The following is a 26850-nucleotide window of genomic DNA, read 5'->3' as shown; positions in this document are numbered from 1 at the left end:
AGGCAGGCACGCGTGGAGGCTTCTCCGCAGGATGGTTTTCAGCACTAAGCCACAGCGCGGCTGGTCGAGGAGCCGTCGTGCCGGGGCCCGTTTCGGGCGCAGCCCGGAGGGGCGCGTTGGCCGTCCTCTAGCGCCCATCCGAGCCCGGGGAGCGGGGATGGGCGCCGGGACAGCTGCTAGCCCCAGAGGGGACGAGGGGCCGCTGGCTGCCAGCTCGCGCCTGGCATGCGGGTGTCCCCGTGGCCGGGAGCCCCGCGGTGGCTCCCGCTCCGCAGCCGCCTCCACGTGGGACGGGGCCAGCTCTGCTGCTCGAGCAGAGGGGTCGCCTCGGCCTGCCGCTGACGGGTGAGCTCGCTTGGCTTAACGAATGAGACAGCAAAGCGAAGGTGAGGAAAAGCTCCTGCTCTCAGGTTTTGACCGAAAAACTCCGTCCATCAGTATCTAACAGAAACGTGATGGCTCTTTGCACCGGAGACTCAGCACCTGCCTTCTCTCGCATCACGCGATATGAGATAAGGGCTGGTATCTTTCCCTAGTAATTAGTGTTTTGTTCTGAGCCGTTTGGTAATACCTCGTAAGGAAGTTCCTCGCCGCGCAGTAACAGGAGGACAGGCCGTGCGAGCAGCAGCTGGATCAGCGGGCGCCAGGGAGGGAGCCGGCGCGCGTCGGCGGCCGCGTGCCGTCGCGGGGAGGGAGACGGGGGCTCTGCGAAATATCCTGGGGCAAGAGGGATGCAGGAGTCGGAGGCTGCTCCTTGCTCCCCTCCCCGGAGAGGCGGGGGCGAGTGAGGACAGGGCTAAACCCACTCCCACGAGCAGCAGTGCTGTTAGCAGCCATGGGGAAAAGCCCTTCCCCTCGGATGCAGGCACCCTGCCAGCGAGGGCCGGCAGCGGGATGCCGGCGTGGGACCGTGGGGAAAGCGATGGCTGTTGGCAGCAGCTGAGCCGCTTCCTGGGGCGGAAAACACACGCCTGATCCTGGACACCCACGCAAAGCCACGTGTCGCCCGGGGGCCGGCTGCGTGGGCCGGTCGCCTCGGAGCGCGCTCTTCCCAGCCCTCTGCTGCTCGCCGCAGGGGAGGCAAAACCAGCGGCCGCACCGTTGAGCAATTTCCCGTCAGCCGGGCCCGTCCCTGCTGCTCGGGTGGCCCCTTCTGCACGGCGTCACACTCGTGTCACGCCGCTGGGACTGAGGCGCGTGCCCAGGAGCCGGCCCTGGGGGGGGATCTTGCATCCCCGGGGGGCCCCGCGCTGCCGCCGTGGGTTTCAGCGGCAGGGCAATGCTCTGCTCTTGCGTTTCAGTTGTTGGCGCTGGCGGGGCTTTGCCTGCTTGACCCGGAGCCATGTCCAGGTACCTGAAGCACTTCACGGTGGTGGGGGACGACCCGGTGCAGTGGAACAATGACTACCACAAATGGGAGGAGGAGGAGGAGGCCACCGGCGAGGAGAACGGCGAGAAGCAGCCGGGGTCGGAGCTCAAACTGGAGTCCTCCCGGAGCCGCGTCTCCTTCCAGGATGTGCTGAAAAAGCTCTTCAGCTCCCACAGGTTCCAGGTAAGGCAGAATAAACCTAGGAAGAGCAGAAATAGCGGTGAGGCTTTGCCCAAAGCGACACCAGCACTGATGCCCCATCAGCCGTGAGGCTGGAGGCAGCGACGAGGTCTTGCAGCAGCGTCTCCGGTGGTAGCGTGCTACCTGCTGAGCCAGCACCGTTTCCATCGGAAACGAGTGACTGAAGCGGGCGCAGATGTTTCCTGCGGAGCCGAGCGGCGACAAGCCTGGCTGCGCGCTGCCTGACCCCGAGCTCACTGCTGGCTGAGGAGGTACTAGCCTCCCAGAGTCCCCGGAGACCTGATGTGCCACCACTGGGGAACAGCTGGGTCTGAGCTGAAATCGAGGGGTTTTATCCACATGAGAATTTTCAGGCATAACCGTGGGCTGCTGGAGCGGGAGTCTTGAGCAGACACAACCGAAAACTCACCTAGACGCAACCAGCAGAATCGGGGATGCAGGGCAGGGGCCGGCTGGGCAACGCGGGGCGAGGGTGGCCCAGCCTGTTCCCTGGGGACCGTGTCAGCTCATCCGGCCAATCCGCCCGCCTTGCGAGGGGTCTCACAACCATTCTTCTCCTCCAACAGATCCTGGTTGTCTGCTTGGTCATTGTGGATGCCTTGTTGGTGCTTGGGGAACTGCTTATGGACTTGAAAATCATCCATCCAGACAAGTATAACATAGCCCCGAAGGTAAAATGCAAGCAAGTGTCCAAGTGAACCATGACTTCCCTCTCTTTGGTGGTGCAAAGCCCGCTAGATAGGACAACAAGGCCAGCAGGGCTTCACGCCTCCTGGTCGGGCTTGGCCAGGCTGCTGGCCACCCAGCAGCCCTCGCTCTGTCTCTTAGAGTGGAAGAACTGTCTCCAGGCCTCCTCCTCGTGGCCTCTGACCAGGCATGCCCTGCTTCGCAGGGGTTTTGCAGCCCGCGCTGTGCAAATGCCTGCAGGCGGGGGCTTCTTAGCCCTGAACTTGAGCTATCTTTTCCCAGGTCTTGCACTACCTCTCCCTTTCCATTTTAACCGTCTTCCTGGTTGAGGTGGGGTTTAAAGTCTTCGTCTACCGCCGGGAGTTCTTCCACCACAAGTTCGAGGTGCTGGACGGAGCCGTCGTCATCGTGTCGTTCGTGCTCGATGTGGTCCTCCTCTTCCGGGAGCATGAGTTCGAAGCCATCGGGCTCCTGATCCTCCTGCGACTGTGGCGCGTGGCCAGGATAATCAATGGTAGGCGTGCGCGGTGGCAAGGCGCTTCCCCTGGCGCGGGGGCTGGATTTGTTGGTGTTCTCAACTGTGGTGTTTTGGGAGTCTTTTTCTTGGGTTTTTTTGTTTTGGTTTGTTTTTTTGTTCCCTTCTCTAAGCTGCCTGCAAGAGACTGGGGCCTTGTTCTCCAAGCAAACGCTGGAGCTTTGCCCATGCAGCTTTCATTGCCGGAGCGTGGCCTTAATCAGCCTGTAAGCTCTTTGAAGCAGCAACTACCCGCTGGGCGATGCCTCGGCGACAGGGACACGGTCGCTGGGCTAGCGGAGAGCCCAGCTCTGTGTTGGTGGCAGCCGCCTCTGAAAATCAGCCCTAGTCTGTTCTTGCATCACCCGCTCTGGAGAGGAGACCCCGCTTGCCTCGTGTGCGTTACGGGATCCTGTTAGCAAGGCTTTAAGAGGAAAGCAAGGGAAAGCCCTGCCCTCCTGGAGCTACCTCTGCAGCCCAGCGTGGGTGCGACTGCTCTGCCGTTCTGCTGTGAACGTTGGCAGCGTCTCCAGGGATGCTGGAGGCAACGTCCTGATGTTCAGGACTCGGGATGTTCCTCAGCAGGATTTGGAGGGCTTCCCGTAAAAAGAGGAGCATAAAATGTCCCCAAATCAGGCTTTTCCCTCCCCTCCTGGCTTTAGTGTTGTAATTTTAAATTGCTGCAAAGTTGTAAATTCAGACATTTCTGAAACAATTGTAGCTGGAGCCGTTTCCTTCCTTCCCTGAAAAGTCATTTTGGAATGAAAAAAAAAAAAAAGGCAATGAGGTTATCCCTAATTCCAGCATAAAACCTCAGGCTGAGTCCTGTGCATCATGAATGACCTTCTGACAAGTACTCTGTACTTGACACAGCTGTAAATAATCTTGTTAGCTGGGATGAAGGGAAAAGATGGTTGGGAGGGTGCCCGTAACCCCCAGCCCGCCTGCCATCGTGGTGCACGTGCTCCATCTGCAGCGATGTCCGGGAAGGGGGAGGCGTGAGAGCAGGCCGGTGCCTGGCTCTTGGGTTTGGAGCGAGGGTCGGAGACAAAGTGGCCTTGAGCGTGGATGCGTGAGCCACAGATGCCTTAGTGCCTCTTAACACGCTGTTTTGCAGGAGAAAAACAGTACTGCGTTTACAAATAAATTTTCTTTTTCCCCCTCCTCATGTCTCTCATCATGTCCACCTGCTTGGGACAGCAGTAATAGGAGGGGACCAACAAAACCTGCCCCAAACTCGTGCTGCTCAGGTGTTGTGCGTCTAAGTCCCAGCATGGTTCACTGCCTTCAGTCACTGTTGATTGATAGTGGCACGGTTACAGGCAGGTGGGAGATGTTTGATGTTATCAATGCAAATAAGCAGCATCACCGGTTTGTCTTTAGAGAAATGAACCCAAAAGCGCCAGGCCTGCTGCCTGCAGCACTAGAAACACGAGCACGCGCTGCTGCCTGCTTTAATGCATATTGTTCTGTAAACAGCCAGGGCAGAGCTCTGCCAGGTAGGAGGAACATGCTGTTCTTGATGCTCTTACCAAGCTATTTTTTTCCTTAAAAAACAGTGGGAAGAAATTGCCTTCACTGTGGGGGTTGAGTTCATATGTAATAACCTAACAATAATTCAGTAGAGAAATGACACCTCCGCTGTAATGAGAAACTGTGTCCTTGCTGCAGAGCCGCACAAAAAGTCAAGCCTCGCGAACCTAATGAAATGCTGGTTGAAGTGGAATACGATGTCCTGCTACGCTGGGCAGCAGCACTCGCTACCTGCGGGGGGACACAGCCTTGCTCTCTAGGCTGCCCTGTGCGCTGGTGTTACAGCAAGGCCCCCACCATGTGAAATCTGTTTAAATGCAGCCCTGCGTTGTTTCAAAGCCATGAGCAACATCCCCCAAGGCTCTGCCAAGGGAATGAATTCAAATTCAGGATTTGAATGACAGTTTGATTAATTCAGTTCTGAGGCCAGACTGCCTCTTCCCAGCAGAGTATTGGTATCTGAAACTCCAGGGTGGCCAATTTAAAAACCTCCTCATTGAGAAAAGCACTTTGAGAAGGGTGGTTGAAAGATGACAGATCCAGAGCTTGAGAGGAACAAGTTTAACTCCTTGAGTACAGGCCCTCTGTACTGTCAACCTCTCCTAGTGGCTGTTTTACATTATAAAATGACTCTGCTGTGTATTGCTCCACAGGAATAATTTTATCAGTAAAGACCCGCTCTGAACAGCAAGTGTCCAAGCTAAAACAAGCAAACTTGCAACTTGCAACAAAGGTTGAACAACTTGAATACAGCTGCACAGAGAAGGTAAGAAAACACTTTTAATTTAAACAAGAAAGGCCTACCCTCCAGCTGCTCCCTTGGACAAGCCGGCCTAGAATCCTTTTGCAAGCCTGTCACTGTCAGCTTGGTTTCTTCACCAGAAAGTTGTGTTGTGGGATGCACTGGATTGCAGAACCACAGCCTTGTCTGTCCTGCCTGTGCTTCCCTTAGTTGCTGCTTTTGCAAAGGAATGACTGCTACCTCTGTCCTACTTTAGCCAGGTTGTCCTGCTCACTGCAGAGATGTATTTCAGGGATGGGAAGATCAGTAGGAAGCGGGGAAACTATTTTAAGGTAGGAGCTATATTAATGACTTGACTTCTGTCTCCAATAGGAGCAAGAAATCGAGAGGCTTAACAGGCTGTTAAAACAGCATGGACTCATCAGCGAGCAGAAATAGGAGCCCAGTTTTTTTGAAGGTGGGGAAGTCCGCCATGGAGAGAGCGTGGTGTTGAAATGTACCCGTTTGACCTGAAAGGTTTTCATATCTCTTTGCTTTCTCTTGTATAGTGTTGTCTGTAAATGTTTTCTATCTGACCACACTTTGATTAGATCTTGGGATTGCAAACATAGTTTTACTGGAAAATTAAACACATATTCCCTGTAAACAGTGATTTCATAAGACCTTTCTTGTACAGTTGTACAGTCAAAGCTGCAAAATAATTTAATAAAGACATATCTTATAAGCTATACATCCAGAAAGTACCACTTATTTGAAAGAATTACATTTTTCTGCCATATGTTCTTTGTTAGCAACATCTGGTAGGAACTTGCAGCACAAATGATAAGAATCCAGGCCAAAAAGGTCATTTCTTCTCTGCAAGCTGACCATTCATCATTGCTACATATTTTCTTTGCCAACCATTCTTTTCGCGTTGTTAGTAGTTTCCTCATTTCTGTTGCTGCTTGTGTCACCTCGTTATTTATATAACGTTCATTTCCAAAAATACCAACATACCACATACCACTCCTTTAGTTGACAACCAGATCAGCATCAAAAGAGAAGCAAATGAGCGCTATCTTATGTCAGACAATGCCTATGTCCTCAACAGCAGATTTGAATTCTGAGACTATATTCTCTCATCTCTTCTTCCATTTAAGTGTTCATTTGCAGCCTGCTGCACTATAAAGTTCTCTCTGCTTCCACAGCTCATAAATCAACATATTAAAGGAATTAGGATATGTAAGAACAGATGTAGGTGAGTGGATTGCTGGGAATAGGTAAGACTCTAGAAAAACCATTAGAAAGCATATTCTGAAGGAGCAGGCTGGTGTCTGAACACAATGTGAACTTTTTCAGGCACTAGAAGGTCCCCGTGGTGTGAGGGTTGGGGGTTTTTTTTGTTTGTTTTTTGGGTTTTTTTTTAAGCTGAAGAGTAAGTTTCACTGAATGGGAATTTTAAAAGGTATCGACTGTAGGAAACTTCTGCAATCGATTTCAGTCAGAGCCAGCTGGAAGGGTCATTGAGCTCTTCTGAAAGTATCACTTAACTGTTCAAATTTTTAAAAGAAAGGTAATTAATTAGTGGCTTGGGAGAAATAGCTGAAAATGTGTGGCTTACTCATCTATGAAAACAGAGAAAGCTGAGGCCTTATCTAATAGCACATGAGTACTTAATTAACAATTTATTCTGTGAACAGCAGAACTAATGAAGCCTTGTTTCCTATGGAGCTGTATTTTGTGCTCCTATGCTTTTTTCCCCTTTCCCTCCTGCCTCCACATTGCAAGGCAGGCAGCTCTTACTAGAGTTAGTTCAAAGCTATGTTATGTGTTGAAAGGCCAGCTGGCAGCCCAGGCAGAACAGAAAACGGTCAAGTTCATACTGCAACCTTTTTTCCTCTTGGTGGAGGTATAATTTGTAACTTTCCACCAATGTTCCCCACTTAAAGTTTGTGAGAACTTGAGCCCTTTCTCCCTTGGCCAATTTTGACTCAGTATAGCTACACCTTAGAAGAAACTGATGGCCCAACATAGCGACTGGATAAACCTTGCTTCTTTAGGAAACAGGCTAAAAATTAGAAAAAGTTTTGAGTTTGGGTTTGGTTTTTTTTTTTGGTGCGTGCTTACCTTAGACAAATGGAAAGAAAAAATCAAAGGGTAATTTGACATCAATGGTAGGCCGAGCTTTATAGCCCGGCTCTGCAGGTGAAGAAACATCAGTGAAAACAACAGAACTTGTTACAGGAATAGTCCTTTCTCTTCCCAAGGGAGGCTGCAATGAAAATACACATGAGCATTAGCTTCAGTCGTCTTTGACTGCTTTTTTGGACTGGGTTAAATATTCAGCTGTTATTTGTAATTTTTTTTTTTTTTAGCAGTTTCACATTTCTTTTCATGAATGATGTATAACTTTTATTGAGAAGTGTATTTTGGCAAGCAGCCCACAGTTATGTTTGAGTTGGAACAGAAACTAGATGCAATACATTCTAACACGAAGTCTTACCTTTATCTAAAGAGATTAACTGGACCGCTATCGCACGGTTGATCCCTAAGTAAAACAAGCCATTCTTTTTATCTTAAATTCTATAATTTAATGACATACCTGGTTCAAGGTGGCAGTAGTGGCAGTTGCTGTAACATTCACTATTCTGGCTTGCGGATTGACTAGGGATCCGTATTTAGTCCACTTCACTTCTATTTCAAGTGATACTGGTATCTGGCATGAGCTCTGAAAAATGTTATAAGTTCTCTCATTGTCCAAGCTGTACGGAGGTAACCACATTAATTATTCATCATATTAAACTGGCAGAATGGCCCTACAAAGCTCATTTCAGGAGGTTACCAGAGCAACTAAGCCATGGCTGCGCTCTGGACTGCTGCCTGTGCAGGCAGCACCCGTGCTTGCAGCCTCGTCTCAGTTGCATCCCTGGAGTTTCTCCACGATTGTGAAGAAACTCTTTCCGCTTTCAAAGGTGACAAACTGACGCTGTAACTGCACTTCAGACAGCACTGTTCTACCTGAGCAGAGCAGGATATATTTGGATATTAACTCAACTGGACTTTGCCTTTTAGTGACACTGCTGAGATGGCTCTTTTCAGCATGCAAGCAGGAAGGCTTCTCTAATAGAGTTTGCTGGGACAGTAGGAAACCCTTAACTCTGCCAGGACAGAATTTTGAAGCCTACACTCCTAAGTATTTTTAGATATTTACTTTTCAACAGTTGGTTTCTGTTTACAGAAATAATTCATAGTTTAGTTGCAAAAGCATGTAAGAAACCTACATATAAGCTGTCAGTGAGGGTGTGCTGTCATTCAGCCCACTCCAAGCAGCACTGCCTACCACCAAAAGTGGGAATTGCTCTGCATCAGGAGAAAAAAGGCTAGTGCGGAAGATGTTAAGAATAAACATGTTGCTCAGCTCACTCAAGTATGATCTGTTTTAAAGGACTCTTGCTCTTACCGGATATTAGAGCACCAAGCAGAAACACTGATTTTGTTAGTTCATTCTTCCAACCTCACCAGTTGTGCTTCATCCTATCTGCAGAGCAAGACTCTAAGCTGTAGGGGTTGCTTTGTACCTAACATGTTGCCCTGCTCTGTAACTGAGGTGTCTGGACCCTGCCCTGATAAAAGTAAACTCTCTCCTTACAGGAAGAGTGTCACTTTGTTCTGGATATTCCAGGAGGCCTTTCTCGCAGTTTATTTCTGCAATTTTTTTCCCATGGGTCTGAGAAGAGGAGATCACAGCCTTGCCTAAGCTAATGCAGTACAGGTACAGATCTCAGGCAAGAGAGGACAGTGAGAGTGATAAGAGGGACAAGGGAAGGGCTAACTTTCACCTGTTCTGACGTGTGGAGGTGAGTGATCGGCACCCAGTCAAGCACATCTTGGGCTTGAGAATTTCCAAAAGAGGCCACGTATTCAGGAAAGTTTTGCCCCTTCAGTAAATCTAGGAGGGTTTGAGTCAAGAGCTGGCATTCCATAGCTGCAGTGATTCTTCCAGAAAAAAAAAAAAAAGAAATTAGTTAAAGCAAAATCCACTGGTTTGGCACAATAATAATTTCTCCTTGCTCTGATGCACTGTTTAAGCCTTCTGGCTACAGCTGCTAATGTACGCAATCTTTCCAAGAGAAAGACCATTGTTAATTAAATGACATTTCTTATAATTAAATACTCCCAATTCCAATGTTCCTACAGCTGTATGAATGTCCCAGAATCTCAGTAGATTCTAAGGGAAAGGGTTGTCATCGTGTTAAAAACACTAATCAAGAAAAAAGAGATGTCCTCTTACCGAAACTTACAACCTGATATCATGTTATAACCAAATAATACTGGGGTTCTGGCTCCTGCTGCTGCCAGACAGTCCTGGTTGGATGTACTTTGCAGAATGGTAAATTGACCATATTTGTTAGTAGTCTGAATGATGCCAGATGTAATATACAGTTAAGGTCAAATTTAATTCTTGATATATGGTATAAAGAAAGAATCCTTAGTCATATCCTTAAAATATATCTGAAAAATGTTATAATATCTCGACTACTGTTTTACACAGTAAAGAAGCACTGGAGTGTACAATGAAGGTCTAAACCTACCTCTTCTAAAAAGTCCCATGAGATTGCAGCAAGGACTGAGTCATTTGCTATTTCTGAAACAGAGCTAAAAAACACACTTTGCGCAAAGAACAGATATGTTCTATAGAGGTCCATGCTAGAAAGTGTTTGTGAAGATGTACCAGAACAAGTGCAAGAGCCCTTTGTCTACTTTTTGCCATGATGATGGTCTCTTTTCAAAGCACTTGCTTTGTGCTTAACAAGATTTTCAACCCTGCTGCAACCTTGCTGCAAACCAAATTTAAACAGGAAAAGGATATCCAGGTGGCCTGAAGCCTGCTCTTACAGGCAGTCCAACAACATAACCAGGATTACCACTGAGAGGAACTGGCTTCGTATTTACCTGTAATGCAAGTTCACAGTTTTAGTTCTTATCCTGCACTGAAATGACTGGAAAACACAAAATATTTCAGTTATTGTAGGATTATTAACAGCCTTAATCAATGATAGTAGTAAGACTTCTCTGTAAGATTGTAACAGTTCTCTAACATTGGGATCAGGCTTTGCTTTCACTGGGTACAATTGTACAGAGTCACAAGCTGACTCTTCTAAATCTGAAAAACAGACTTTGGAGGCCCTTAATGCACAGTTCTGAAATACTGCCTCATTTGTATAGCCAGCACAAGTTACATTTTACCTTGCTGCTACAATTGTTCTGATTCAAGTTGAGTAAGTTCTGTAACTAAACGTCTTTCAACAAGTCATCTGTAACATCTCTAGCAGTTACCTGAGTAAAGCTGATTTCAAAGCTCTGCTGTATTGAAAGTGCTTCTTTGGTAATTGCCCCTAAGACAAAAGAAGCAGCTGCTTCTGTTATTTCTCCTGCTTCTGTGTATGTAACATGATAACTCACCTGAAAATAAAACATTTTGTATATTAATTAGAACAAATACATATAAGTATGAAACTAGCACAAAGGAATTAAAAAGTATACAAGTTAGTTGCTTGTTTAAAAAACACTCTATTACACTGTAGAGATGTACTGTATCCTCAGCTGCAGTAATGGCAAGGATGAGCCCAGAGAACAGGAGGAACTGAAGTACTGCTCAGTAGGTGGCTAGTCATTTTACAAGACGTTGCATTAAAAACATAAGGGATCGTCTGTATATCCAAAGTAGCAAACACTTTTACAAGTACTGATACATAGGGACTGATTAGACAGACTTTTCCTCCAGATATTGATCTAGCTTTCTACTAAAGATTAAGAGTGTGGTTTGGAGATATTGCTTATTTATTCTAGTTTGCCACTCATCTCCCGCCAAGGGAGAGAGAGTTTCAAGAAGAGCATGAAAGAAGTGGTGGTCTAACCTGACAGACAAAAACATGACATCTGCAAAGAGGTCAGGATCCATATCAGCAGATTTCGGAGATAAAGGACATGATTGTTACCAAATCAAATCACTGATTAGCCTTGGTCAGAAATGGATCTAGGATTGGAGTCTCTTTAAAAATGACTTCTTGGAAATCTTTTCTAAGCCAATCCTAATGTTCAGCTACTCAAGATGAAAAAATGACATGATCTGCGTGGTGTATTCCTCTGTCTCGCCCATCCATGTGCCTGGGGTCATTGTCTCCCAAGCATAATAACTTAGATTCTAAACTCATCTTATTGTCTGTGATGTCATACGCACATAGTAGTAACAGAAATTGATTTCATCTTGTCTTGATGTATATTACATATATTTATTACTTTGTTGCAAAACACTATGCTCTCTTTCATCCCAAAAGCAGTGTTTCTCCTGTCACATTTACTTTGGCAATGTCACAATGTATGGAAACTGGGCAAAGCCTTTCTTGAATCTTTGTAAGTTGTGAACCAGACATGATTGGATGTATACGTGCCCTCCCTCTAGCATGAGGAGGAAGAGGAATGGGTATACCTACCCCAAGAACTATATTTATGCACAGTTCATCCAAAATCGTAGGGAGCCTGAGGACCTCGTTACTGTTCAGTAAGGTCCGTATTCCATTCAGAGACTGGACAACTATGGACTGGACAGTAATATTAACCTGAAAAACAAATTCATGTCATTTCTGAAAACTGTGGATAATTATTTTTGGCATTTTGTGTATTATTATATTTGTGAACCTTGTAAGGATGGACTAGTACTTTTATATCTATGAAAGAAGCCCAACCGTTATATTTGATACCGCTTATATTGTATTTTATACAGTATTTTATAAGTTTAAAACTTTTTTTTTAATAAATGTATGTGCTTGTTTCTTGGACATGGCTATACTGGCCAGGTGCTATCAGCACCTCTTTTATTCCTAGGTATTCATATTAAAAGACACAGGAAAGAGCTAGTTCAGGGTTCTATTCCACAGAGGCAGCAAGCAACAGTCCTTTAAGAACTGCGTTATTAAATGTGTTGCTGAAGTTCAACAAGAGGTTCTGTTTTTAAGTAACAAATATTAGCTAAAAGAGAATGAGGATATATGGGGCTGATGCATCAGACTTAAGTCTCAGCAGGTAGCCTATTATCTTGGAGTTGTTAAGTATCATTACTGATAGGAAATGCCGCAGCTGTGTTCTAATGCATATGGGGGTTTTGTTTGTTGTTTGTTTGTTTTCATTTAAAGAGCAAGGACAAAGTCCCTGTTCTGATTAAGTCAGTGGAATACTTCCACTGACTATAAAAGTGCAAGAATTTTACCCACAGGTGTTCCAACTAAGACAGAAGGATACTTACCATCTGACTTGATTTGGGTACCTAAAGCAGAAAAAAAGAACAATTTCAAACAATAGCAAAAATATGAACTGTTTAACTATCTGTTATTACAATGACTTTTACTTTGTGGCAGTAATTGGATATGCACTATAGTATCCAGGCAGCGTGAAAATAACTGCTGGGTCTTTGTGGCTAGTAGGCAAAAATCTACAGTCCAATCCTCTTCTCCTTCCCCTGAAAGCATATGGAAAATTTCTTAATGACTTACATCAGTTTTGCATCAGGCCTAACTTTGGTGACATTCTCAATAAATAAATAATACATTCAATAAATAGTAGGTGAATCTAGAATTCCCTTTGATACACTATTTGCAACTCAGAGCTAAGAAACACTGGAAAAGTTCACTTCCACCACAAAGGCAACCCAAGAAAGGCATCTCAGTTTTACATGATTGTTATTGTGTATCATATTGTTTGGCCTATTGAGGGCCTCAGAGGACATTGTTCCTATTACAGATCTGTGCAAAAACACTTGTAACTATTCATAGGCTGCCAGTTTAGGAAGTCTGCCAGGCTGTTCATACCCAAAGGGATAAAGAGCTGTTGTTGTCCCATTCTGATGGTAACAAGTCCAGAGTTCAATGGTCTCTGAACAAATAAATGAGATGCAAGCATCTCTTTGTTATATAGTGCCTGGTTATGCACAGGTGCCCTGTTGGAAAGTTTCCACCAAATTTTGATAGAAAGGAAGAAATGTCAGACCAAGGTCATCAATCAGGGCTGCAAGATACTCACGTACAGCACCATTTTGTCAAGGGATTTATTTTTGTAAGTTCCCAACATGTCCTTTAATCACATCTTTGGGAAGGGACCAAAAACATGGAGTCTGACCATGAAACCAGTTCTGCAGAATTATGACATGATACTGAGACCGGTCTGCTTATCTAATGTCATGGCAGAGAATAAATTCCTGTGAGCTGGATGTGAAGCTGATGCAGGTAAAGGCTGTCACACACTGTCAATTATTTATATCAACATCTGACCTAACATCTTGAGGCACAGCTCAGCAATTAGACCCACCTGTTTGACTAGACGTGCTTGTAAAGACTAGACCTTGTACTTTAGGAAAATATGCTGTTTCTGACTGGGCAAGAGGGAATGATCACAGCTCCTACCAGTTCTATTATCTGTGGCTGGGATGATGGATTTTTGTTTCTGCAGGTCACTGGGAAGCCAGGTCAATAGCAGACAGCATTCCAGTCTCATTGCTGCCGCCCACTGAACTCATCTGCCCATCAGTCAGGGAGCCAAGCAGGGGCAGGCGCTAGTGCTTTCCTTTGTCAGCTGCACAGTACTCTAACCACATCATGTGAAGCATTGCAGTGTTGTATCTTGGTGGAGGGTACCAGGCACCCTAAACACCTCTTGCCTCTGCTGGACAGACCAGGGTAGCTAGCAAAGCTGAATTACAACAATTACCGGGGCCAAAAAATGATGGGATTTTCTGAAAGGAATTGCTGTACCAGTCCTCTCATTGAGGAGGCTGATGTGTTTTGCCATTTCTTTTGCTGGCAGCTCCACCTGCTGGCACTGGAGGGGCTCCCTACTCTCTCCCCTGTGACCACCCTGTCCCCAAGGCCAACAGCCTCTAATTAATTCACTTCTACGCTGTCATGTTGTGTCTTCAGCTCCCACTGTAGGAAGTGCAGCTGCCTACCAACCAGCTCTTGTGGCTATCTGTCTTTCTCCAGTATCTTGCAACTGACCCCTCCTGAACGGCTGTTGTACTTTGAACAGGAACTTGCCTTCTTCTAGGTTGGGCCATTGTAACTGGCAGACAGCACATGTGTAACTTGTTATGTGGAGTTCTAGCCAGGAAAGAGAATACACTTCTCAACTCAAAAACATCCAGCCACTTGGAGTCTATCCTGGGGCATGCTTTTTCCAGCATGTAAGAACTCTAACTCTCGGTGCACGTAGAAACACTCAAAGCATTTCTGAGACTGTTTTTTCCATCTCTTCCACAGCAGAATAATCAAAAGCTGCGGTTTGTAAGCAATGCGTGGCTGATTTCAATTATGTCCTCAAAGACTAGAATGATCCCACCTGTGAGAGCGTGAACTACTTAGTGGGATTTTTGTTACTATTCAGGGCTTTGGAATTTGTTAGGGGAAACAGAAGACTGGAAGCAATCTTTAAGCACTCGCTTGTTATGGAGTTCTATTAGCTTAATTCAAATACATACATACATTAAAAACATTTTAATGGAGAAGAGGATGCTGGGTTTTTTGACGTCCATCTCCTGGAAGGAGCCATCAAGTTAAGGTATTATGTGCCTCAGCTGTAATTCTGCATGCTTGATTTATTTGTCTTCCTGAATGTATGTAAAAGGGACTTATTTATACAGGAGACATGTTCCAGTTCAAAAAGGAGTGCAAAGATAAGTTTAGCTTTGAAAATCAGCCATAGACTGGATTTGCTAGTAGGTTGTTTACTCTCAATGGGGTAAAAGGTCCTATTCTTGGAGAGGAGCATAAGGAAGGCCTAGGGCACACACGAAATACCTCATTATTAAAAATCTAGTTTTGTAATAAGGCATGTATGCAGAGGATTCAACCTGACAGGTTCTTAAGTACAAAGGCTTACCAGCTCTTCAAAACGCAGGCTTCCTAGAATTATGCACTCTGTTAACAGGCTTCTTAGAAGAGCTTAAACATACACGCATGCATAAAACTGCTATCATGGCACTAAGTCTATTAGCTCAGTGACACAGACTTGTATCTTCAAGACCGTTATTTTTGTTGGCTAAGCAGAGAACAGTAGATTCTTCTCTTATCTAAGCTGGAAGTAAAAACATTTTCAAAGGCTTTTTTTATAAAAGTTTGTTGCATAGGAAGGCTTTTCCCAATCCACAACTTCGACTCCAAATGAAACACCACTTTCCTTAAGAAATAAAAGCTACTTAATTCTGTAGATGCAAAAAACTATACAGTATCAACTGTCAGCTATATGATGGCTTCAAATCATACTTACTGCTAAAATGCTGGAGTTAATATAGAACAGCATACTAACGGCTTGAATGGTGCTACACTTTTCCACACTTATTAATCTACTGCATTTTGTAGCCTGGTTTACTAAGAACCCTGGAAAAAAAGTCACAAAGTATTACTGAAGAAAATGAAATAGTAATTAAGAAAAACAGAAACAAAAACAACATAAGAACATCAATTAAATACAAAACTGAAAGTAATTGTAACTTCTATTGCAGATAAGGTTTTGTGTGTGGTATAAAGCATGATATGTTCTTAGATTCTCCAGAAATGCAATGAGGCAAAACATTAGCAACTTCCTAAAAACAGAAGTTTTAATACCAGCTACAGGAAGATTTGTGATTGCGTTTTAGAAATCTCGCAAGAGTTTCTTTTACAAGAGATTTCAGTTTTCCTATGCTCATCATGATGATCGTTATTATACCATGTTCAATAATAACAGAGAATTTGGGAAGATGCAGTCTTCTCTTTTTCTCTGCAGATTTTTAGGAAACTGCGTGAAAGGTTAAAATGTAGGCCTAAGCCTGCAACTCTGACTTGAGCTGCATTCAGGCTGTGAAAGGAACCACGTTGTACCAAAGGGACGTCTTACAAAGGCTGCCCAGCTGGGTTTTGCTTTTGTGCAATAATATTTTCCCTCATGGTATCACCCTCGTATTACTTTATTAAACCAATTATGACAAACAGTACGTTTTAGTGGGATAAACAACCTATTAACAATACTCACCAGAACTTACGTATTTAAAACTGCATGTTTAACCGAGATGCAACACAGCTTCCAGTCTATATCCAAAGAAACTCACAGAAACGGAAGTTCTTCGAAAAACATTTGTTCATGAAGCTTTATCTGAATTTAGTTGGTGTGCATGCTATTTTACTGACTGATTAAACTCAAGTCAGGAATAACAGGAGAATATTCTAACCCAAATAATGCCTTTGAAAATGCATTTTCCAACCTGCAGGATTAGCATCAGAGCACCACGAGGAGACAACAGGACTAGGCAGTCTCAGAAATGCATCTGCTGTCTGTATAGGAACACCATACTGCCAAATAAAAGGACATATTCAAGCACATAGGTGCATTTCAGTTCATGGAAAGCTTTGGAGTATTTTCATTAACAACAAATCTGAACAACAGAGGTCTTTATTTACACTACATTTCTCAATATTGTCTACTTCTATGCACATCAATTCTTAAGCCATAGCTGACAGCTTTCTTCATGTTTACAGTAATAAAACAGCTACTTATTTTTCACAGATGTTAACGTAACTCACTTCTGAAGCTGGCTAACATAAAATGTTGCATTTCACTCTGATATTTTTATATTTAAAGACCAAAATAAAGTTCCTCTGTTTGAGGAAAACCTGCAGCTTCTTACAAGCAGATGCAAAGAATGCTCGCTTGCTCTGAGATCGAACAATATAATACTGATTGAATGAAACCATTGTTTACCTCATATCTGTAGGTTTCATTTGCATCAGAAGGATTTTGAGAATCTGTGTTTATACTCCAGCTATCAAATTCAGTACTGAAAGTAGCACTTCCAAACTGTTTAAGCAATTGATCAAAATTTTCAGAAGTAGGCACTTCAGGGGAAATGAAGGAGAGTGCTTGCTTATCTGTCAAAACATTTTAAAGAATGAGATAACATTTAGGATACAAGATACAGAAGCAGTATTTAGAAATAATTTTGTTTTGAGTTAAAAAACAATGACAGGAAAATACCAAAGAAGGATGAACATTCAGGAGAAAAGCTGGGTGGTATCTCAGTTTATGATTTCACCCTGATTCATGAAAATACATACTTAAACCTAAGGAAAGAGGTAAGCCTCTTTCTTTTAAAATCTTGGTTTCTAACAGCATTGTATGTTCCAAAACAAAGACCTGCTAAGTAGTACAATTTCCATGCTAAGCATTCAGATAAATACTGCACTGTCTTAATTAAATTAAGAGAATAGAGCACTCATCACTTCTCCACTTTGGTAAAATTCTTAACCAAAAAAGGTTCCTTTTTTTGAGAAAAATGTCACTTTTATCTCTAAAGTTGCCAATGGAAAGGAAAACGTTTTTTTTATTTTTATTTTTTTTTAAGTAAGCCTAGTCAAAGCCAACAGCATTCCTTCCACAGAGAAGACTAAGAAGAGTATCTGAGACGTTTGGACTCCACAATTTCACGAGTGAAAGGATTACAACATACAGCCTGTGAGCATACAGAATAATCAGTTTTCAGACAGGTTTAGTTACTTTTAATTTTAATCTGCCTTTTTGATACCTAAAGGGCTCACAAAAATAATAGTGCAATGCTTAGTATTGGCAATAGCTCTACTTACAGTTCGTAGCATGAATGCAGAAAACATTAGGATTGATTTGGTCAATTAATTTAAATATCCTTTCTGGTGGATTTGCTTCAACATCAAGTGAATATATAGCAGCTTTCTGACTGCAAAGATGGCTGTCACCTCTGTGAATAATAATAGCAAAATCAATGATCCACTAGAATTTAGTATTAACCATTTCATTTTAAAGTTATCTTCATGTGTTGAGATAGCATCAGAAAAGTACTAACAGAGTTACTCTTTTTTAAACACAGTTTATATAGTAATCCTGTATCCTTCAAAGGCTTGTATCACTTGTTACTGTGTGCTTAGTAACAAATAATAAAGAAACATCTAAGACATTTTTTTATCTAGCAGAGGAAACTGCACAAAAAGCAACATGAAATAAGGTAAGACATAGCCAGTGGTGAAGGGAAGAACCTCAGAAGAATAATACTAGAGTTAAGATGGCAAGTTGGATGGGATTCAGATGGTGTGAAACACCACAAACACAGGATGCACCACAGGCTGGACAGCTTGGAAGCACTCTTACTTATACAAGAGAGGTGGGAAGGATGACCTTTAAGGTAACATGTTGTTAAGTAGGCCAAAAAAAGTAAGTTTCATGGACATTGGAATAATATTTACCTCTGTAAAAAGACACAGTGACCTACTTCAGATGCATGTATAAGAAAGGACAAGGTGAGAAACCGGGAGATGAAATAACGATCCAATGTGGCTGTACCAGTGCCTTCACCTTCATGTATTTCTAGCATGTTGATTCCTGGCAAACTGGTGCTTATGGCAGAGCGAGTTAAAACAGTCAGGGATAGAAAGTGATAAAGCAAAATGAGTTTTAGGAACAACTTCTTATGCATGGAGCTAAACTTTTTCAGGAGGTGAACCATTTCTTAATAGGATCATATCCTAAATAAAACACCCCCGTTTTCTGCATTTTACAGACCACATAACCTCTAACTTGTGGTCAAAACCCCGTTAGTAACCATTACAATTATTCAAATGTATATAAATCTATAAGTAAATAATGAGATCCAGAACACTTGTAGTCATTGAAAATACCATGGATTTTCATGCAAAATGAAAATCTTACAGGAAAGAATTTAGGAAAAAAGATACAACTTGATTTTCTGCATTTCTAGTTGGCAAAGACAGACTAGTCACCTGAGATAATTAAACTGTCATTCAGGAAGGTGTTGATTAGACCTTTCTGATATATATAAATACCTATAAATGGGGAGCAGTAGTCATTGTGTGCAAGAACAATAAGGAATGGCAGTAGAGGATGACTGCTAATTGAAATTTCAAAGCACTGAGAATAAACTCCAGTTTCCAGATTGGCATAATTTATGCAGAAGGTAGGTTGAAGAGCTATACTTATTGTTCTGAGAAGTCACCAAGAGATTTTTACATTAAGATTCTGAAATTAACTTTAGCTTCTACTTGAGAAGATGAAATCTGGGTAAATGTATTTTCAGATAGACTGTAAGTAGCAAAGAAACAATAATCAAGAACATAATGCTGATAGTTATGTTACATTTTACTTTGTTTGTGAAGTGACAATGGCAGTGAGACAGCAAGTTGCGTACTTGCTCATAAAATTAATACCAGAGTGATTCTCCGAGTATTTCACTACAGACCTGAATCAATCATGTTTCTATCTGATGCAATAAACACCAATGAAAGAGGTTACTGATAAATTGCTGATGACCCACATGGTCAAATTGTCCCATGGTACCAGCTTTCTTAGCTTCCAGACACTGTGTTATATTGATAAAAGTCTAAAGATACATTATTCTTCCCTCTAAAGAAGCTAATGCCCACGTACAGTAGGACAGTGGAATGGGGAAAAGCAAGGAGCACAGGTCTGGAAAACAGGGAATGAGAAACTGGAGTCAGGTGCCAATTTGCTTTTCTCCTACCTGCTGGGGAAGGAAGGACTGCATGCCTAATGCAGGAGGGACTGCTGAAAAGGTAGTCAGGATGGATGGGTTAGGGATTTGTAAGAGGACAGGATAGAGCCCTTACAAATGCACGCAGCAAACAGGACAGGAGTTTGTATTTCAGAAAACCATTTATTCACTTACGTGACAATAGGAACTGAACATGTAGTAAAGAGACTGAAATCTGCTGCACTGCAGTCAGGGTCACAGCAGCAATTTACATCACACTGCGCCACCAACAGATCACAAACACACAGCTTGGCAACTGGAGAAAAAGATTTAAATTAGTGTTAGAATCAAATCTAAACACATTACAATATGTACTCAAACACTTTAATTTTTCACCTTGCCTAATTTTGACAATGGTCAAAAGTCTACATCCAAATTCACTTTTTTTTTTTTAACAAGTCATTTTAAAAAGTTATCTTTTCCAAGGCATACTATAAATCTGATCCTGTGTTCCCTGTGAAATCAAAAAAGCAATTGGAGTTAATAGGAATGCTGAAGGTATTAAAACGTTATGTAGTACTGCTGAGAAAAAAGATACAAATAATGGAGCAACGCTAGGTTTGTTTCAGCTGGGGGGGATGGGGGGGAAGATGAAAGGAGAGAAGGGTTATCCTACAGCAATGAGAAGTTTAGAAGTATCAGACGTGTCCCAGGATACAGTAATGTTTCCCTGATGTTGCAATATAACTAGAGTTAATTTCTTTACAGTTGCTTTTTCTCTGTGTCTTCGGATACTGTGAATATTGCAATAATAAGGAAGTAATCACCAGCAATATGGTGAACTGTCTTGACAATATAAATTTAGCAGCTTCTTAAAATATTCTTCTGTTCCCAGGTTTACAAATTCAGAGAACAGATATTAATTTACTTAACTGGTTTTGAAAGTGGCTGTTCTGTATTAATCTAGATTTAAGGGCAGCATAAAATGTAGAAAATGAAGATCAGCACTGCATAGGCCGGACACGAATGAATATTTAACCTCGTAACTACCACTTCTTTCCTTTCAGTTTGACTGTTAACACACTTCCCTGTGGCCCTCCAGAAGCTCTCTGCCCACCATGAACCGTATCCAGCCAGTTCTTGGAATTTCTGAAGTTCTGACTGTTCTGTCAGCTGAATTTAGGATTGGAGTCTTCTGCTCACCTTGTTGTAAACAAGGTAAGTTTAAACACAGCAGGGGTTTAAGCCTCCCTTCCCTAAGGAGGCACACGCTAGGACGCGTTTAATTCCGCAGGTGATCTAGCGAAACGGAACGGAGGGAGGCAACACTGGGAAATCAAAAGCTGAACCTATCCGCTGACTGGAAGAAGCGGGAAAGGCTTGCCGAGGGCACAGCTGTGACAGAATATTATCTATAGGGTCCAGGGCCGAATGAGGGGCTCGGGCGGGCCATGCCCAGCCCCACGCGCACGCAGGGTCTCCCCGCAGGCCTGGGGCCGGCCCGGCCCGGGGGAGCCGCCCAGCCCCCGCCCGGCCCGGGCACCCACCGTCCGTCACCGGGGCCGGCCTGCGGGCAGCAGTGGGGGGCTGCGGGGGCGCCGCGGGAGCCACCGCGCCAGCGCGGGGCAGGGGGCCGCGGGGCTGCGCCAGGAGGAGGAGGAGGAGGAGGAGGAACGCGAGCCGCAGCGCCGCCATGGCCGCCCCTAGCAACGGGCGGGCACCGCTCCTCCCCCCCGCCATCCGCGCGGTTGCTAGGGGAGCGCGGAGCATCACGGGAGGGACGGGAAAACCCGCCCGCAGCCCCGGGGCATCATGGGAGGGATCCCTGGAGCATCATAGGGGAGAGAGGCCAACCTGGAGCCCGGGGCATCACGGGAGAGAGGCCAGGCCCCGGGGCATCACGGGAGAGAGGCCAGGCCCGAGCCCCCGGGCGCCGTGGGAGGGGGGCTGCCCCAGGCCCCACGGGACAGGCCGGCGCACCCTGGGTGCTGTGGCGGGCCGTGAGGGGAGGCTGACCCCAGCCCCGACCCTGGCCTGACAGAGCCACCGCCGCTGCCCCCGTGCGCCCTGCGAGATCTCGCTCCGCACAGGGAGGCTGGGCACTACTGGAAAACCATATGCAAAAAAAAAAAAAAAAAGAGGGCCCCCCCCCCCTTGTGAGGTATAAAATCTTACAATTTGTATGTTTATGCAACTTTTTAAAAAATAATTCTGTGTTTCTTAAACTGTAATTTTAAAAGTATTCATCTTGGGTTTTTTTCTTTTGAAAAAGCTGCAGGTTCTTTTGGTCTTTAATGCGCATATTCATTCATATTCATATGCACATATTCATTTATCTTGATAGTACCTCTGCAGTATATACAAGCATTTTTATACCAACTTGATAGTTGGGGAAATTGAGCTACAGAGTGACTAAATGATCAGGGTTCCTTAGAGTTAGCTCACAAATATTAGCATCCAGGCCTTGGGTCTAAGCAGGAATCAACGTGCGCTTTTTAAAGTTAAACTTTCTGAGATTTGTCTTTTGCATTATCTGATCTAAAGCGGCTTTGCAATGTTTGCTCCCGCATCAAAGCGCACAGTGCATCATTACAGAGTTTCTTATTTTTCTTTTTAGGCTCGTTCCTATCATCTTGAAGGGAAGCCACTGAAAGCTTCGGGACCACAAGAGGGCGTGTTCTGTTTTGCATTTAACGTATTTGACCGCTCTCAGTGCCAGTCACAACACCTGAACAGGTTAACTTCATGTTTGCATGCAAATTTAGTGTGCTGGAGAGGTTCCAGGTTCTTCTATTGAAAACTGAAATAATTCCACAGCGCATACAGCATCTTTGCCATTTCTGTCCTCTGCCCGAGTGTGTCATGCCTGGCCTGGACCGACCACATCTGAAGAGGAGATGAGGTGAGTTAATTAATCTCTTTAGCCTGCTGAGGTTTCTGCTGCTCCACTGGGACTGTACAAAAGCCAATTATTGACAAAAGTGTTGCTGAATTATGAGAGACAGGCTATTGTCTGCCGCACAAGGTACAGGGCTACCAAGGTCATTTTGATTGTATCACATAGCACAGCTGGTAACAACTGCCAGTTACGAGGATGGCTTTGAAATAGCTCCATATCAGTTGGCATCGAGTCATCCTTCCTCTTGGAAAGTCATCAGTGCACTAAGGACGTGGTGACATGAAGGTGAGAATCTGGTGTACTCCATTGGACCTAAAATCTCAGGGTACCTTATATGCAATAACTGTCTGACCTGAGTCGCCATTCTACAATCCTTCTGTTAAAACAAGTATAACCTAAAGTTACTGTATTTGCCTCCTTCCTAGAAGCAGGAGAACTGATGTAGTTTGTTTCTTTGCTGATTCTGAGATTACCTTAGTTTGATTCAGCTGGAAACATTCATGTGTTTCCCTTCAACAAGGTCTCCAAAATTATGTTACTGGGTTTTGGGGTGGGGTTTTTTTTTTTTTTTTTTCCTTTTTCAGGCTTGAAGAATAGCAGTGACTTCACCTACAGTTCTGTTTTAGAAAGGGAGTGTATATAAAAATGGCATTGCAGGAGTACTTTTTTGCTTCTCATTTAGGCTGTGCCAGGACTGGCTGCAGCCACAGTGGAGACTATGTGCAGGGGGTGGGAGGGAAGGGAAGGTTACATGGTCTCCTTAAAAAAAAAAAAAAAAAAAAAAAAAAAACAGGTATTTGACCCTGCTTAGTACAGCAGATAGGCATAGATAATAGATGTCAACTGAGGACCTATTCTCAGCTAGCCAGAGTTAGAAGTCTTACAGCTTGAAGAAGGAGGCCTTAGGCCTCCTCTGTAAAGGAGGCTTGGTTTCCTGCCTGCTGAAAGGAGAGTGAAGCTCTTTTCTGCTGTCACTGTTGTGAAGCTTCCACACCCATTTGCTTGAGGGGAAAGTAAAATAGATTTTTGAAGTTTTTCTAATTGCTGTGGTGCTTGTTGTCCCAGCTGAGAGAGGCATTCCTGTAGAAAGGAACCTTCTACCATGTGGCTGCTCTCTCCTCCGCTGTCATGTGTTTGAGATCAAACCTCTCCCTGGACAATGCTGACTTGGGGGTTTACAATTCCTTGAATTTCCTTGACTAATCAGTTCCCATTTACCACATGTGGTCAATTAACAAGAATGAAGAGGTCTTTCCTACCTATAAGTCCTGCTGCAAAATTTGTGTCTTAGAATTTAGTCTGTGGGCTTGGAGGGAGAGTGGTGCTTAATTTATGGTTTTCCTCTTTGAGTATCATCACAGGTCATATACTGTCTTCTGTTTCTCTTGTGCAACTGCACTGCCATCAGATGAGATAATTAATATTGAAGCACAGCACCCCTGCTTGTTAATTTACACATTTCTAATGGATTTGAAATCAGTGAAGAGCTCTGCTCTGTTGATAATGCGCAAGAGACAATGGAATTTAACACATTTTTTTTCATCTGGAATGACTTGCAAAGCTGATGGCACACAGCAGAACAGGATCCTAGATGAAACCCAGGCTGTGCTGAAGTCTGTGAGTTGGTGCCAAGCACAGATTGGACTCTGACCGCATGTGCGCAGAAGCTGAATAAGTAAGAAGATACCATTTCTCACCACATCTACCATTGAAATAGAATAGAGCAAATGGGAAAGTGTTCAATATCAAAGTATAGCGTAATGAATCAGGTTCTTTCATGACAGTTTTTTCAGAAGTAAGGGTTTACTCAGTCAGACCAACATTTCACCTAACCCCATCTCCGATACTGGCCATAATTTAAATAAAAAAAAAAAAAATAGGGCAAGCGTAGGTGCTGATGTCGCTTCAGTTTCCTCTTTATTATTGCTTTGTTAAGTGAGTAACTCTGAATTTCTAAATTATGAAATGTAATAGTTTATTAAAGTCATGAAGCTTTTCTGGAGATATCTACATATTAACAGAATGCAGTAAATTAGGTCCATGCAGAAACAGATACAAAGAAAATGGCAATAGAAAAACAAAACTTTGTCATACAGAAAAGAAAGGCTAGACAAAAACCAACTATAAGAGAAAACAGTTGAAAAATCTCACCACCACAGAAAAACCTGTGTTAGTCTTGAGAAGTAGGTTCCAAAGCGCAAGCTCTGCAACGTGTAGGACAAGGTCAGGACATTAATAAATAAGACATGTTCTCCATCACAGAGCTTTTAATTTATCCTATCAACATGAGTTAGTTAATAATTAACAGGACACTGTGATCCTCATATAGGAGGTCCTATAAAAATGAAAATTTAAGGCCCAGTAGATTGCTGTCTATTAAAAGCATTTTAAAGGACTTACTGTATTGTTACTGCAGTTACATTTTAAGGAACAAGATTTTGATGTGCATTTAAACATAATAGTGTGGCATTTGCAACCCAATGTCTTTAATAGAACACTAAGATTAAGCAAAAAGCACTGCTTACATTTCAGTTTTTCTATCCAAGCTTATTTTAGTAAATCAGTAAGATTATTTTTTTCTATGTAACTTTCACCATAACCCTTCCCCTTAAAATATTTAAACATAAAATAATTTTAAAGAAATTATTGCTGTTCCTCGGGACAAAAGATATGACAGTTTTCAGAACAGTGCACCAATATCTAGTCTGAATGAAGTTACTAACATGCAAGTCTTCGTGAGCAAACTGGCAAAGTCAACGTGTTTCTCTGCAGCAGGGCAATGAAAGAAGTTCTGCTCATGGACAGACATCCTTTTGATGACAGTTTTGACAGTTTAAATTTATTTGGGGCGTTTAAACTAACTCGGAGCAGGATTAGCTTAATCAGCCTGGTCTTCATAAATTAATCAAGCTGTTTGTTGGCTGAATGTCTGCTGTTCCCGCTGTTGTATGATCTGTAGCATTTTGGTGAAGTGTTTCTTCTGAACGCATCGCATACAAGACTTTTAGCTGACCTCAGACAGGTTTTCGTGTTAGGAGGTTTTTAGCAATAAAAGATGCTCAATAGTTAGAGCTACTATTGTGAAAGAGCTTCCCTCAGAAGGGGTATCATTTCTGTTACTTTAAATTTTTAAAATTAGACAGAAGAAAATCCTAAGAGGAACAGTTTTGTATGTGCATTATTTGATCTGAATATGTATTTTCAGTTTGATACCATTCAAAACAACTTTAACACTGACCAAAAGTCAGTCACCATTAAACTACAATAGGTCGTATTTTATAGAGAAGCTGGATGACTTGGATGAGGTCCTAAAGGAGCTGATGGAGAAACTGATATACAAAATAAATCAGCTCTCCCAGGATTTCACAAAAAGCTAAGATTTGGGAGGTCCTAGTACCCTCGGGTGGGGATCTGACTGAATCTTCTCAAGATTCTTCCAAGTGGAGAGGCCTAGTAATGTCCTTTTCACATTAGTTTCCTAATTGATGTTGCTGCTGCGTCTTTAGTTTCATCTTTTCAAACGAAATGTTGGTTTTGTTCCATGACAGATGACTTTAAAAATTCAAGTAGACAGGCATTTTTAGGTAGAATCAAAACAAAGTCAAATAAGGCTGAAATAAACTGCATTCTGGTCTAGCACAACATCAGCCCTTAAATAAATAGTGAGAAGCTTGGGAACTCTAGGCTCTCTCTGTACAGCAGATGGCATTACAGGTAATACTTATCATACTCCAATCTCAAGACTAAGATAGCAGGGAGGGAGGATTGACGTCAGCTACAAGTGAATCAGTCTTAATATGAGCTGAAAAACTGCTTGTGTCTTCAACAGTTGATTACATTGTACAGCACTTCTGCTTAGCACTCCCCACTGCATTTATTAGTCTATATAAGCAAGCCTAGCGGGAAGAGTTCATTTTGTGTTGCAGCTTAAACGAGCTGATGTAAATGGATCTTGGACTTTGAGGTGGGAAGATTCAACACAGTGGCTGTAACCAGGGGGATGCCCTTTGTCCTAGTTTTTGTGCCAAATTTGTGCATTTGAGAATTTTAAACAAATATCACTTGGCAAGATGCAGCCCGTCTGGGTACGAGAATGAGACTGGGTGAGACAGCATAGCACATTTCTCACGTACTGGGAGAGATTTACAAGGAGATCTATCAGTAGTGATACTGTACAGTGAAAAACAAATCCTGTCCTATTACCTTTAAAAATGCTCTTTCTGTTTTTCTCGCAGGAGCTCAGTGATCTTCTGAATGAAAAACACTAGTAATTTTTCATCTGGGTAAAAGGTGTCATCGTGCAGGAGTGAAAGAGTTCAGCAAAAGTTAATCACGTAAATGATGTCTTCCTCATCTGTCTGGGTAAAAC

The 26850-nt window shown here is 43.3% G+C and overlaps 2 protein-coding genes and 1 long non-coding RNA gene across 4 annotated transcripts; 2 read left to right on the top strand and 1 right to left on the bottom strand.

The window, feature by feature from the left end:
- Positions 1-387: 387 nt before the first annotated feature.
- Positions 388-21364, bottom strand: TCTN1 (tectonic family member 1). Of its 2 annotated transcripts, none has more exons than XM_068911102.1 (15): positions 21130-21364; positions 19778-19898; positions 17688-17818; positions 16810-16976; positions 16313-16400; positions 15340-15449; positions 12329-12349; positions 11520-11645; positions 10363-10488; positions 9896-9978; positions 9317-9457; positions 8865-9021; positions 7628-7753; positions 7153-7297; positions 388-1568 (listed from the first exon to the last, which is right to left on the bottom strand). In XM_068911102.1, exons 1-14 carry the CDS (start codon positions 21350-21352, stop codon positions 7154-7156), a joined length of 1764 nt encoding a protein of 587 aa, XP_068767203.1. In that variant the 5' UTR covers positions 21353-21364; the 3' UTR covers positions 388-1568; position 7153. The 2 variants fall into 2 exon arrangements, with proteins under 2 accessions (XP_068767203.1, XP_068767202.1); XM_068911101.1 differs by lacking the exon at positions 388-1568 and adding an exon at positions 5793-6575 and having other exon boundaries at positions 21130-21363.
- Positions 1302-5776, top strand: HVCN1 (hydrogen voltage gated channel 1). Its single transcript, XM_009666561.2, has 5 exons — positions 1302-1552; positions 2137-2241; positions 2540-2771; positions 4958-5070; positions 5419-5776. Exons 1-5 carry the CDS (start codon positions 1343-1345, stop codon positions 5482-5484), a joined length of 726 nt encoding a protein of 241 aa, XP_009664856.2. The 5' UTR covers positions 1302-1342; the 3' UTR covers positions 5485-5776.
- LOC104138777 (uncharacterized) lies at positions 20662-26850 on the top strand. Its single transcript, XR_692993.2, has 5 exons — positions 20662-20800; positions 22200-22318; positions 22400-22484; positions 24043-24156; positions 26717-26850. It is a non-coding gene; the product is annotated as an uncharacterized lncRNA (long non-coding RNA).

This window comes from Struthio camelus, chromosome 17, assembly GCF_040807025.1.
Source record: "Struthio camelus isolate bStrCam1 chromosome 17, bStrCam1.hap1, whole genome shotgun sequence".
Lineage (NCBI taxonomy): Eukaryota > Metazoa > Chordata > Aves > Struthioniformes > Struthionidae > Struthio > Struthio camelus.
This window is presented reverse-complemented; position numbering and strand designations above follow the sequence as displayed.

Bases quoted from the DNA above. Each gene is read 5' to 3' on its own strand.
- HVCN1 (XM_009666561.2), top strand. From the start codon at position 1,343: ATGTCCAGGTACCTGAAGCACTTCACGGTGGTGGGGGACGACCCGGTG. The intron at 2,242-2,539 runs GTAAAATGCAAG...ATCTTTTCCCAG, and splicing joins AGTATAACATAGCCCCGAAG to GTCTTGCACTACCTCTCCCT. The intron at 5,071-5,418 runs GTAAGAAAACAC...TGTCTCCAATAG, and splicing joins AATACAGCTGCACAGAGAAG to GAGCAAGAAATCGAGAGGCT.
- TCTN1 (XM_068911102.1), bottom strand. From the start codon at position 21,352: ATGCTCCGCGCTCCCCTAGCAACCGCGCGGATGGCGGGGGGGAGGAGC. The intron at 7,754-8,864 runs GTGAAAGTTAGC...AACATTTTTCAG, and splicing joins ACCTCCACACGTCAGAACAG to AGCTCATGCCAGATACCAGT. The intron at 7,298-7,627 runs GTATGTCATTAA...TTTTCATTGCAG, and splicing joins CTACTGCCACCTTGAACCAG to CCTCCCTTGGGAAGAGAAAG.